The sequence below is a fragment of the Oncorhynchus keta genome, chromosome 14, assembly GCF_023373465.1.
Source record: "Oncorhynchus keta strain PuntledgeMale-10-30-2019 chromosome 14, Oket_V2, whole genome shotgun sequence".
NCBI lineage: Eukaryota > Metazoa > Chordata > Actinopteri > Salmoniformes > Salmonidae > Oncorhynchus > Oncorhynchus keta.
In genome coordinates this window covers 32,326,884-32,340,183 of record NC_068434.1, presented here as the reverse complement: position 1 = coordinate 32,340,183, position 13,300 = coordinate 32,326,884, and the positions used below count along the sequence as shown (strand labels likewise).

The window sequence follows — 13,300 nt, the reverse complement described above, 5'->3', positions numbered from 1 at the left end:
TATGTTTTGATGTGAGAGAGGATGCCAACCCCCAGTCCTGTCATCGCCACCTCACCAGCTCTTAAGATAACCTTCGGCTCAAGGCTGGTTAGGAAACACAGCTAGATACAGTATTATGTAATTGTAATGACATGAGAGAATATTAAGTTTAGTAGCACTATAATTAATTAATCATATGTTGTCTTCCCTGTTCTTACCTCTTTCCCTTTTTGTATTTTACACTCACACCTCTCTCCCTACCTCCTCTTTCTTCCTCAGATTTTATAATGCACACCAGATGTGCATTGAAGTAAAAATTGAACTTCTATGTATAATATATTATAGTTAAAATATTTATAATGCATGTATTATGTATTTATAACACTTGGATAATGAACTTCTTTCAATAAAGCAATTCACATTATCTACTGGAATGGGTCCACATTCTCTACTTGGTTGAAATTAAGTTTCTCATTTGATGAAATACTACACCTAACATGTGTCCTCAGATCAGTGCTGATATTGAAGAAAGTCTCTGGCGATGGTTCGCATAGTGTCAAATTCATCATGGGAACCACTCGATATGATTGACTGGATCGGACTACGTTTGAGTTTGTCATTGCCCAGTGGTCATAAAGTTGGGAAATGTTGAACTTTTTCACCCCCTCCCACACCACGTTCACGCACCCCAACGGTCCCACCCACTCCGTTTCTCACCGTATTTAGCAGGTAGAGTAGGGAACTATGGAACATTCAGGGATGTGAGGTCGAATGCACAATATTTTGAAAAATTGTTTTATGTGAAACCACACTCTCGGCACTGTTGTTCAAATAATTTGTTTTGTTTGGTATTGTATAAGCCTCTGTCTTGTGCATCCGAAATAATACTATAGATTCAGTTTTGAATAGCAAACTTCAAGGTAAAACAGTGAAGCATGATGTAAACCCGGTCTTCCAACTGATTGTAGGCTACTAAAGCCAACGATTTACCGCTGCGCCACGAAATGTACATAAAAACAGCGGAGAAAAAAAAACGATCTGATAATCAAACATATTGCTGTCTAGCACATGTCATGTGCATTGTGAACAGATAATGACGCTCCAAGTACTGAACCGTTTCCCGGAACAATTTGCTGAAAGCACGGAAGCTTTCAGAAAGCCTCGGTTTCCCATAAGGCCCAGCAGAAACATCTCCAGACCGACAAATTACTATCTTGCTACATGTGCAGTTAAAGGGGAATTATACGCAAATATAGTTTTTTTTATACCTTAAAAAAACATGGATTTCAGAACATAAGTTCTCGATGTTTCTCTTTGAACAATTTAAATCATGAGAGCAAACATTTTATTTTCCAAAACCAGGACATTTTTTAGTGAGGGAACAGAGTTCAGGAAATACTACATTTAATTGGGCCTACTTTGTGTTGTTTTAACCATTATTTTACCAGGTATATTGACATAAAACACCTGTTGTACACCAAGGGCCCGGGGAAGAATAGCTATCATGCTAGAAAAGGTTAGAGATCCCTGTTGTATGATAACCTGCAGTGTATGCTGGGAACTGTTGGCCTAGGAAACATGGCGTCGGAGCTGTGGTATTTAGAATATCTATCCGGTCACTAATAAACAGGGGTTGGACCATTAACGGAGCCATTTTTCCTGCTTTCTTTTCGTGTTGTGGTTATGCTCAGACTTTGTGTTCAGCAGGAGAAGGCAGTCATTTATGAAACTTCGCTCTAAATATTACGGTTTACAGAGTGTCACATCCACTCTGCACTGTAAAGACGGTACAGTACGGTTGATAGCTAGCCTCGGCTCGATAAAGAACCTGTCCCACACAGTGCAATCAGCTGGCCGACCTATGTTAGCCAGCTAGCCACTGTAGTAAAGCAGTACGAGTGACATTAGTTAGCTAACGTAGCTGGATCGGACTACGTTTGCGTTTGTCATCTGACTGACAGCATGTCTGTCGGGTAGTGTTGTTGTCATTTCGGATATTGAATTTGTTTTGATGTTCGACCTCTCTGGCATTTTTCTCGGGGGAGAGAGAGATGGGCTCCGGGGCCGTGGATTCGTCCCAGTGGCTGTCAGTGAAGGAAGAGACTATTTTCCTTCACGATGGACTGATTCGGGTCACGGATCTGGCTGAACTTCCCAGTGAAATCGGGGTGTCTGAGCAGGGGGACACTGAGCAGGAGGTAAGTTTACTCTGCATCAACGTTTGCATTTCGAATGTTTTCTTGGCAACAACAGAGTGTAGGTAACGTTAGCTGGCTAACCGACTATAGTTAAACTAAATAGCCGAAAGCTAACGTTACCTAGCTAGCTCAACATTTGATTCCATATGAATAAAGTCACATTTAGCTGTAGAAACGGATTCTATTTTTAGCTAATAATGTTCATGAGTAAGGTGCCAACCCCGGCTTGACAAGCAGGTCATGACGTTAACAGTAACAATAGCAGGCTAACTGTTAGCCAACGTTAGCAGACAGTCTAACGTTACCTTTTTAAGAGGTAGTTAGCTATAACTAGGTACGTTATTCATGTCATTGAAATTCTTATTGCCAGCTAATACTCAATGTGGTGATAACATTGTTTCCTTTCCTGATTGATCTGAACCAGCTGCTATAACGTTAGCTATGCATCTCACTGTATAGGCATGATGACTCACGACGTAGCTTGGTAGACTTATCATGTCCTGGCTTTTAAATCCCCACCCTTTGTGGGGAACCCCTTGTCATTTTTGGCCTAGACATTGGGTGCTCTTGAGTGGTGGCTGGCTATGGTTGTTGTGTTCATCAACTTATGCATTACATTCTTCAAAGCACATTGGCATACAAACTAAACAAATACAATAGGAAAAGTAAACAAGGTATGCTTGCAATCTCCTCAAACCAGTATGTAGCCAGGGGGTCTTAACGTTCAGAGTTCAGCACATAGAAGCACACTATACTTCCTCGTTGGCACACTTGACAGTATTTAAATGAACTGCCACAATTCAATGGCAGTCTTTTTTTTTATTTGATCAATATTCATCTGGTGTTGACACCTGTGCAATGCCTTGTGGCCTTTAAAAAAATATTGACTATTAAGCTAGCTAGCTTATGTGCTTCACTTTTAAAATGCCTTTTCTGGTCAACCTTGACATTAAGGTTCAGAATAAGTACTGAATGAATGGATGCTTGAATGATCAATCCTGTTAGCTGTAGGAATCCATTGACAAATATGCTAGGCATATCAGAGACTAGGGCGGCAGGTAACCTAGTGGTTAAGAGTGATGGCCCTGTAAATTCAAAAGGTTGCAGGTTATCTATTCTTATTCCAGATTAGATTTGACTTAGATTTGTGTGTATTAGGTATTTGTTGTAGAATTTTTTTTGAGATATTACTTGTTAGATATTGCTGCACTGTCAGAACTAGAAGCACCAGCATTTTGCTACACTCACAATAACACCTGCTAACTGTGTATATGTGACCAATAATGATTTGATTTGAATCCCTGAGCTGACTAAGTGAAACATATGTAATTGTGCCCTTGAACAAGGCACTTAACCTATAATTACTCCTGTATGTTTTTTTAAAATGAATATGGACTTTCTCTAGTTCCACCTACTCATACTGGAATATAATTGTGTTAACAACCAGCAAATGTTGGAGGGGGGAATAGAGAAGGTGAGAACAAGTCAATTGTGGTTTGCAACTGAGGGTGCACAGATGGAGAGTGATGTAGATAGATAAATAAAGGGGTCACAGATTGATGGATGGTAAATGAGTGAGTCAGACAGATTACATGCTACAGATGGACACAGAGAATCAATCAACCTGAGAGGACTAGACTTTACTGTGTACATTTCCTGCTTGTGAAGTTTTCTTATTTTTTTGTAAGAGTGGAGCAATGACTGGGGGGATAGAGCAGCTGTGCCAGCTATCCCTGTGCCCCAGGTGCAGTAGTTTGGCATCCTGATTCTACTGCTTCATAGTGGAACAGGCTTAGCTTTGAGTCTGAGAGGTGGAGGTCAAAACAAAGGTCTTATTGCCCGTGTCACTTCTCAGAATAGCCCGGTACCATTAGTTCAATAGCAGTACAGGACATGGAAGTGTTGCTTGTCCTTTCTGCAGTGGAAGGATGGATGGCATGTAACCTGAGCATCTGCAGTGTGCCTCTAGTTATTGTACTGTCACCACCATCCACCCTTCCCCCTGCTCTCTCTAACCTTATTCTTCTTATGTAGGGCTCCCGAGTGGCACAGTGGTCTAAGGTGCTGCATCTCAGTGCTAGAGGTGTCACTAATCCTGGTTAGATTCCAGGCTGTATCACAAACGGCCGTGATTGGAAGTTCCTTAGGACGGCGCACAATTGGTCCAACATTGTTAGTGTTTGGCTGGGGTAGGCCGTCATTGTAAATAAGAATCTGTTCTTAACTGACTTGCCTAGTGAAATAAAAATGATGTGAGGAGGTAACGTAGTGCAACACTCATTGCTGTAGGATGTGTTGGTGTTATTAGGGGCTCTGTGGACATTGTAATTTCCCTATCAGAGAGTAGTAGAAACATTAAAACGTGTGGTTTGGTTAAGTCCTCCAGCCTCTCCAAGCAGCTTCCTCTGGTCTTTATGGAGGCCATCTACAGGGGCCATTAGCACAGTGGGAATGTTTCCATATGCATGTCTCTTTTGGGTTAATGTAGCCAAACTCATGATTGATCATTTCATCCAGCAGCCCATGGGCGCTTCGATGCAGGCTATTTTTATCAGCATCACTAACCACGTTTCCATCCACAGTTTTTTATGCGAGTAAAGTCATACCGTTTAAAAAAGAAAGAAATCATGACAGCTGTGATGAAAACAGGAAGTTTCGGTACAATTTTGTAAAGATAATTTGTTCGTTCGACATAGTGGGATACATTTTGTGTTTGTAAAATGAATTATGCATAAAATGGCGGTGGGAACGCTTTTATGTGCAGATATTGATATAATAACCATCATATTGAAGTAAATTTGGAGTCACACAATCATATGATGTGTGGACCTCTCACTACGACTTGGGAAAGCATGCAGTTTATTATGCTGCAGATGAAATGCATTATGATGAACTTCACAGGGTGGTGAAAGTGCACGGTGATGAGCTTGATGCTCCTTTCCAATAAATATCGAGGGTCTTATTCTGGTGACATGATGATCAATGCTTGACTGCCTTTTGACAAATAAAATATTTTTGCTCTTATCCATAATAATGTAGACTAGCCTACCCGCACTATATCTGTATCTGTGAGCTGCTGAGTAGTCACATTTGGTATTTAACGTAACAGTTTTAGTGACAAATGTATCGGTGCAGTTGAAAATGTGTTGGGAACATATTGAAAATGTGAGTTTTTCGGGACATGGAAACTTAAGCGGAAAAGAAAATGTTGTGCTCTATATTGTCAGGCACTGATCTTTATCTGCAACAAGTCCATTTGGTGAAACACCACTGGTGGAAAAATGTGCATATTTTCTTTATGCAGCTTCTAGAATATTTGGATGAACATTTTTCTCCAATTGGATGGAAATCTAGCTGTAGAGGAGCATCCTTTCTGCAGAGTAAGGTGGAGAGTGTCGGTGAACAATCCCAGTCTCCAATGAAGGGATTTTACCGTAACATTAGTCGCATATCTAAAGAAAAAAAACGTGCCTGCTAAATGGTGTTATGGAGTCTCAGAGTAGACACTGTAATCGATACCTGGTTGAAATGCTGCATAAGTGCAGATGATGCACACCTCTTCTGAAATAACCCCACAATCTCTCTTTTTCAAACTGCTTATTTTGTTGTTTATGTAATCAAATCAAATCAAATCAAATTTATTTATATAGCCCTTCGTACATCAGCTGATATCTCAAAGTGCTGTACAGAAACCCAGCCTAAAACCCCAAACAGCAAACAATGCAGGTGTAAAAGCACGGTGGCTAGGAAAAACTCCCTAGAAAGGCCAAAACCTAGGAAGAAACCTAGAGAGGAACCGGGCTATGTGGGGTGGCCAGTCCTCTTCTGGCTGTGCCGGGTAGAGATTATAACAGAACATGACCAAGATGTTCAAATGTTCATAAATGACCAGCATGGTCGAATAATAATAAGGCAGAACAGTTGAAACTGGAGCAGCAGCACAGTCAGGTGGACTGGGGACAGCAAGGAGCCTTCATGTCAGGTAGTCCTGGGGCACGGTCCTAGGGCTCAGGTCAGTTGAAACTGGAGCAGGAGCATGGCCAGGTGGACTGGGGACAGCAAGGAGTCCTCATGTCAGGTAGTCCTGGGACATGGTCCTAGGGCTCAGGTCCTCCGAGAGAGAGAAAGAAAGAGAGAAGGAGAGAATTAGAGAACGCACACTTAGATTCACACAGGACACCGAATAGGACAGGAGAAGTACTCCAGATATAACAAACTGACCCTAGCCCCCCGACACATAAACTACTGCAGCATAAATACTGGAGGCTGAGACAGGAGGGGTCAGGAGACACTGTGGCCCCATCCGAGGACACCCCGGACAGGGCCAAACAGGAAGGATATAACCCCACCCACTTTGCCAAAGCACATCCCCCACACCACTAGAGGGATATCTTCAACCACCAACTTACCATCCTGAGACAAGGCCGAGTATAGCCCACAAAGACCTCCGCCACGGTACAACCCAAGGGGGGCAACCCAGACAGGCCGACCACAACAGTGAATCAACCCACCCAGGTGACGCACCCCCAGGGACGGCACGAGAGAGCCCCAGCAAGCCAGTGACTCAGCCCCGTAACAGGGTTAGAGGCAGAGAATCCCAGTGGAAAGAGGGGAACCGGCCAGGCAGAGACAGCAAGGGCGGTTCGTTGCTCCAGAGCCTTTCCGTTCACCTTCCCACTCCTGGGCCAGACTACACTCAATCATATGACCCACTGAAGAGATGAGTCTTCAGTAAAGACTTAAAGGTTGAGACCGAGTTTGCGTCTCTGACATGGGTAGGCAGACCGTTCCATAAAAATGGAGCTCTATAGGAGAAAGCCCTGCCTCCAGCTGTTTGCTTAGAAATTCTAGGGACAATTAGGAGGCCTGCGTCTTGTGACCGTAGCGTACGTGTAGGTATGTACGGCAGGACCAAATCAGAGAGGTAGGTAGGAGCAAGCCCATGTAATGCTTTGTAGGTTAGCAGTAAAACCTTGAAATCAGCCCTTGCTTTGACAGGAAGCCAGTGTAGAGAGGCTAGCACTGGAGTAATATGATCAAATTTTTTGGTTCTAGTCAGGATTCTAGCAGCCGTATTTAGCACTAACTGAAGTTTATTTAGTGCTTTATCCGGGTAGCCGGAAAATAGAGCATTGCAGTAGTCTAACCTAGAAGTGACAAAAGCATGGATTAATTTTTCTGCATCATTTTTGGACAGAAAGTTTCTGATTTTTGCAATGTTACGTAGATGGAAAAAAGCTGTCCTCGAAATGGTCTTGATATGTTCTTCAAAAGAGAGATCAGGGTCCAGAGTAACGCCGAGGTCCTTCACAGTTTTATTTGAGACGACTGTACAACCATTAAGATTAATTGTCAGATTCAACAGAAGATCTCTTTGTTTCTTGGGACCTAGAACAAGCATCTCTGTTTTGTCCGAGTTTAATAGTAGAAAGTTTGCAGCCATCCACTTCCTTATGTCTGAAACACATGCTTCTAGCGAGGGCAATTTTGGGGCTTCACCATGTTTCATTGAAATGTACAGCTGTGTGTCATCCGCATAGCAGTGAAAGTTTACATTATGTTTTCGAATAACATCCCCAAGAGGTAAAATATATAGTGAAAACAATAGTGGTCCTAAAACAGAACCTTGAGGAACACCGAAATGTACAGTTGATTTGTCAGAGGACAAACCATTCACAGAGACAAACTGATATCTTTCCGACAGATAAGATCTAAACCAGGCCAGAACTTGTCCGTGTAGACCAATTTGGGTTTCCAATCTCTCCAAAAGAATGTGGTGATCGATGGTATCAAAAGCAGCACTAAGGTCTAGGAGCACGAGGACAGATGCAGAGCCTCGGTCCGATGCCATTAAAATGTCATTTACCACCTTCACAAGTGCCGTCTCAGTGCTATGATGGGGTCTAAAACCAGACTGAAGCATTTCGTATACATTGTTTGTCTTCAGGAAGGCAGTGAGTTGCTGCGCAACAGCCTTCTCTAAAATCTTTGAGAGGAATGGAAGATTCGATATAGGCCGATAGTTTTTTATATTTTCTGGGTCAAGGTTTGGCTTTTTCAAGAGAGGCTTTATTACTGCCACTTTTAGTGAGTTTGGTACACATCCAGTGGATAGAGAGCCGTTTATTATGTTCAACATAGTGTAATGTAATGCTGTATCTGTCTGTTTCTTTTGGTAAGAACATCTGCACCATGAATACAATTTAAATGTGAAATGACTGTGGGTTATAAATACAACAAGGAGTATCCCAGGTTATTTCCACACATGTATTTTGATTCTTTAATGACTATCATTATAATTAAAGGGTCTAACCTCCTTTTCCTCCCTCATATTCAATTTAGCTACACATTATCTCATAGTGAAGCAGTGCTCTGTTGTAAATTGTATTTTAGAGGTTGCCAGACCCCAGCTAGATGGTGATTTACAGTCAGCGCACTATACTGGATGCCGTCATCGCTTTGAGATCTCCACCCATTGTCTCCCCAAGGATTAAACCAACTCCTCTTAGTTACAGATCTTCATGGCTATTTTCTGTATCCCTCACATTTTCACACTCTTCCTTTCTATCTCTTCTAGATCCTCACATTCGAGACAAAGAATCCTGCGGAGCTAGCCGAGCGTCTCCGTGCAGTCTGTGGTAACCAAAGCAATGCGTATGCCCGCCTGTTGGAATACCGTCTGAATGCTCTGCGGGGCCTGTGGGGGGCTCAGCGTCAGTTGGCCCTGGAGGAGCAGCAGGACCGGGAGGGGGCTGGAGGGGGCGATGAGGAGGCCCTGGCCCTGCTAAAACGACAAGGTCTGCTGCAGCAGCCTGAACAGGCTCCTTTCACCTCCCGCATGGGGCTGCTACTGGTCTTCCCCCTCCTGCAGTCCCAGACACGCAGTGACCCGGCGCTCTGTGGGGTCACGGCGGAGGTACTGCTGTCTTGCCTGCGTGACTGCCAGCCCCTCAGCCTCAGCAAGGAGCCTGCTGACTGCCTCAATGGCCTAGAAGGGCTGCTCTGCTCCTGGCTGGAGGAAGGGGTCCAGCAGACAGCACAGACTCAGCAGGGCCAGGCTCCTACATACGTGCTCCACGCACACAGGCAGAGGGAGAATGCTGCCGCTGCCCTGGTAGCTCTCGCTTGTGCCAGGTGAGACCACACGCTTAACAGAGCACACCACACATAAAGAGGAGAGAATAGTATGCCGGGTCACTTGAGTCTGCTTAGCCGTCTGGCTCATTTACTCCAGCTTCCTAATACTGCTCAAATGGTGATTAGGCAAGCCCTCAAGTGTCATCCCATTTCTGTTTCCACTTTCAGTGACCTAGCTAGCCACAGTTGTTCACTAAATATAATCTTCTCTTTCTTTATCTTTGAAAAAGGTCTTTCAGTTTTTGTTTGCTTTGTCAGTGATGCTTGTTGAACAGGGGTCTTGTTGGTCACCTAGGTCAGGGGTTTTCAGACTTTTCTTTCCTAGGGACTCCCGCCCAGGCAAACTGGCAACCCAGGGACCCCCATCATATTTTAGCAAAAAATATATATAATCCCGTATTCTCTCAGGCGAATGATAATGGCAAGTAGAAGTAATCCACATTTTAAAATTAATAGATTTGGAAGACAGTTTCATTGTTTGAAACCTCCCCACAGTTCATTGGAAGAGGAAGTGTAAACTCTAACATATTCTAGCAAGAAATTTAAAGGCATCGTGGCGACATAGACAACATTTAGCTGTTGTAAAGCACCTTTTTGCAATGCTACTATTTTTCCTTTTAGCTGAGAGAAAATGTCCTGCAATTCTATGCATTTTGCCATGGCTATTGCTGTGTTCCTATGCTCAATCATCATTGGTGTGCCCTGAATGCTGGGGTATTAGAATGTTCTATTCCTCCTGACTGTCTAGCTTTCATTTGATTGTTAGTTCTCAAAGATGCTATTGCTATTATCAAAATACAATCTACTTTTCTGGTCACCTACACATATTTACATACCTACACATATTTGGGGCGACAGGGTAGCCTAGTGGTTAGAGCATTGGACTAGTAACTGAAAGATTGCAAGTTCATATCCCCGAGCTGACAAGGTACAAATGCCCCTGATCAGGCCCAGACCCACTGTTCCTAGCCCGTCATTGAAAATAAGAATTTGTTCTTAACTGACTTGCCTAGTTAAATCAAGGTTAAAAAAAAATATATATATATATATATCTCTATATCTACACATATTAACCAAGCAACATCGGAGTGGCATTGACTAACAGTAGAATATTTAAAATTCTATCTTTTCTGCATGCTTTCTATCTGGTTTTGGTTGTTTATTTAAGTTGACACACACTGTTTTTCCATCCCGAAAAGTGAACAGTATACAGAAAAACCCCTGTTATTAGCTACAATGACTGTAAATAACATCACACTAGCATCACACTGTTCCTGAAGACTTAGTCATTGCGCTAACGCTATTGGCTTGTGTAACGACCTTTTTAACTTCCTTCATACTGGACGCAGAGACATGAACATGGTATCCGTGGACCCCAGTTAGAAAACCCCTGACCGAGGTCACAGAGGAAAGCACTCTTTTCTTTCACCTGTGGCTGCAGCCCGGCTTCTGCTGTTGACAACTGAGCTTCACTTGTTAACCAGAACCCTCTGCCCTTTGTGTGCCCTCTGTAGAGGCATAGAGGCCATTGTGTTGGGGAACCATCCAGCTCTGGTGCCCTCTATTTCACCAACAGTGGTGGGAAGTTAAAGAGCTTGGCTATCCTCTGTCTCCCCTGATGGTTCGGGTGTGCCTTATCGCTGCGTTCTTTCTTTTTTTTATGGTCAAAGTAGCTTAACTGTTTCTTGTCAGTGTGATGTCACCAGCTCGCCACACTCACAGGCATAAACACACAACGTCAATGACAAATGGAATGTCTTTCAAATATATTATATGATGACGACACTAAAGCAGAAAGTACATGTGATATTATACTGTAAACAACACACAAACTGAGCCTGGTAAGAGTGCTTAACTATGCTGCCCCATCGTCCTGGAACACTTTCCAGAAGGACTTAAAATTAGATCATTTTATTCCAATTGATTTTAAATTCTGGATTGGAGGGCTGCTGACCAGACTGCACATGTTTTAAACCTGCTCTCTTTTGCACCATTTTATCTTCCATTCATTTTATATATTTTTTTGTCTATTGTTGAACTATATGTAAGCTTCGTTCTTGGCCAGGGCTCACTTGAAAAAGAGATGTACATCTCAATGTGACTTCTAAGATTATATAAATAATGCAGATCAAGAAATGGCTACACAGCTGAAGCATGGCACAACATTCTCTTTTGTGTTAAAAGGGAACTTTCTTTTGGTATTTGTTTAATTTGTCCATTTGATATGCACTGTGTACAAAACATTAGGAACACCTTCCTAATATTCAATTTCACTCCCCTTTGCCTCCGGACTTGCCTCAATTCATCGGGGCATGGACTACAAGGTGTCAAATGTGTTCCACATGGATGCTGGCCCATGTTGACTCCAATGCTTCCCTCTGTTGTGTCAAGTTGGCTAGATGTCTTTTGTGTATCAGGAATGGTCCACCACCCAAGGGAAACTGTTGAGTGTGAAAACCCCCATTCACCCACTGAATGGCACACATACACAATCCATGTCCAAGGCTTGGGAGTCCTTCTTTAACCTGTCTCCTCCCCTTCATCTACACTGATTTGAAGTGGATTTAACAGGTGACATCAACAAGGGATCATAGCTTTCACCTGGATTCACCTTGTCTGTCATGGAAAGAGCAGGTGTTCCTAATGTTCTGTACACTCAGTGTAGTTCCAAAAAGTTTTCAAGATATACAGTACCAGTCAAAAGTTTGGACACACCTACTCATTTCAAGGGTTTTTCTTTATTTTTGACTATTTTCTACATTGTAGAATAATTGTGAAGACATCAAAAAAATGAAAGAGTTAAACAAATCCAAATTATAATCTATATTTGAGATTCTTTAAAGTAGCCACCTTTTGCCTTGATGACAGCTTTGCACACTCTTGGCATTCTCTCAAACAGCTTCATGAGGGATGCTTTTACAACAGTCTTGAAGGAGTTCCCACAAATGCTGAGCACTTGTTGGCTGCTTTTTCTTCACTTTGCAGTCCAACTCATCCCAAACCATCTCAATTGGGTTGAGGTCGGGTGATTGTGGAGGCCAGGTCATCTGAAGCAGCACTCCATCACTCTCCTTGGTAAAATAGCCCTTGCATAGCCTAGAGGTGTGTTTTGGGTCATTGTCCTGTTGAAAAGTAAATGATACCCCCACTAAGCGCAAACCAGATTGGATGGCGTATCTCTGCAGAAGGCTGTGGTAGCCATGCTGGTTAAGTGTGCCTTGAATTCTAAATAAATCACTGACTGTGTCACCAGCAAAACACCATCACACCTTCATCCTTCACGGTGGGAACCACACATGCAGAGATTATCCGTTCACCTACTCTGCGTCTCACAAAGACACGGCTGTTGGAACCAAAAATCAAAGGACAGATTTCCACCGGTCTAATGTCCATTGCTCGTGTTTCTTGGCCAAGCAAGTCTCTTCTTCTTATTGGTGTCCTTCAGTAGTGGTTTCTTTGTAACAATTTGACCATAAAGGCCTGATTCACGCAGTCTCCTCTGAACAGTTGATGTGACTGTTACTTGAACTCTGTGAAGCATTTATTTGCCCTGCAATTTCTGAGGCTGGTAACTCTATTGAACTTATCCTCTGCAGCAGAGGTTTTTTATATAATTTTCTATTTCACCTTTATTTAACCAGGTAGCAAGATAAATAAATACAGTATGGGGATGAGGTAGATTGCATGAGCTATGTGTAGTGATCTGTGAGCTGCTCTGACAGCTGGTGCTTAAAGCTAGTGAGGGAGGTAAGAGTCTCCGGCTTTAGTGATTTTTGCAGTTCATTCCAGTCATTGTCAGCAGCGAACTGGAAGTAAAGGCGGCCAAAGTAAGAATTGGCTTTGGGGGTGACCAGTGAGATATACCTGCTGGAGCGCGTGCCACGGTGCTATGGTGACCAGTGAGCTGAGATAAGGCGGGGCTTTACCTAGCAGAGACTTGTAGATGACCTGGAGCCAGTGGGTTTGGCGCCGAGTATGAAGCGAGG

At 43.0% G+C, this 13,300-nt stretch overlaps 1 protein-coding gene across 4 annotated transcripts in view; it reads left to right on the top strand.

Annotated features, from left to right (window-relative positions):
• The first annotated feature begins 1,354 nt into the window (after nucleotides 1-1,354).
• Nucleotides 1,355-13,300, top strand: part of LOC118394061 (probable E3 ubiquitin-protein ligase HECTD4) — a 79,444-nt gene continuing 67,498 nt past the window's right edge. For 3 of the 4 annotated variants that reach the window (XM_052461494.1, XM_052461495.1, XM_052461493.1), the window contains exons 1-2: nucleotides 1,356-2,177; nucleotides 8,755-9,311. In XM_052461494.1, the coding sequence (XP_052317454.1) occupies nucleotides 2,031-2,177; nucleotides 8,755-9,311 (704 nt within the window). In that variant the 5' untranslated portion in view covers nucleotides 1,356-2,030. Of the gene's footprint in view, nucleotides 2,178-8,754; nucleotides 9,312-13,300 lie in introns of all 4 variants that reach the window. The other variant, XM_052461496.1, reaches the window with a different exon arrangement.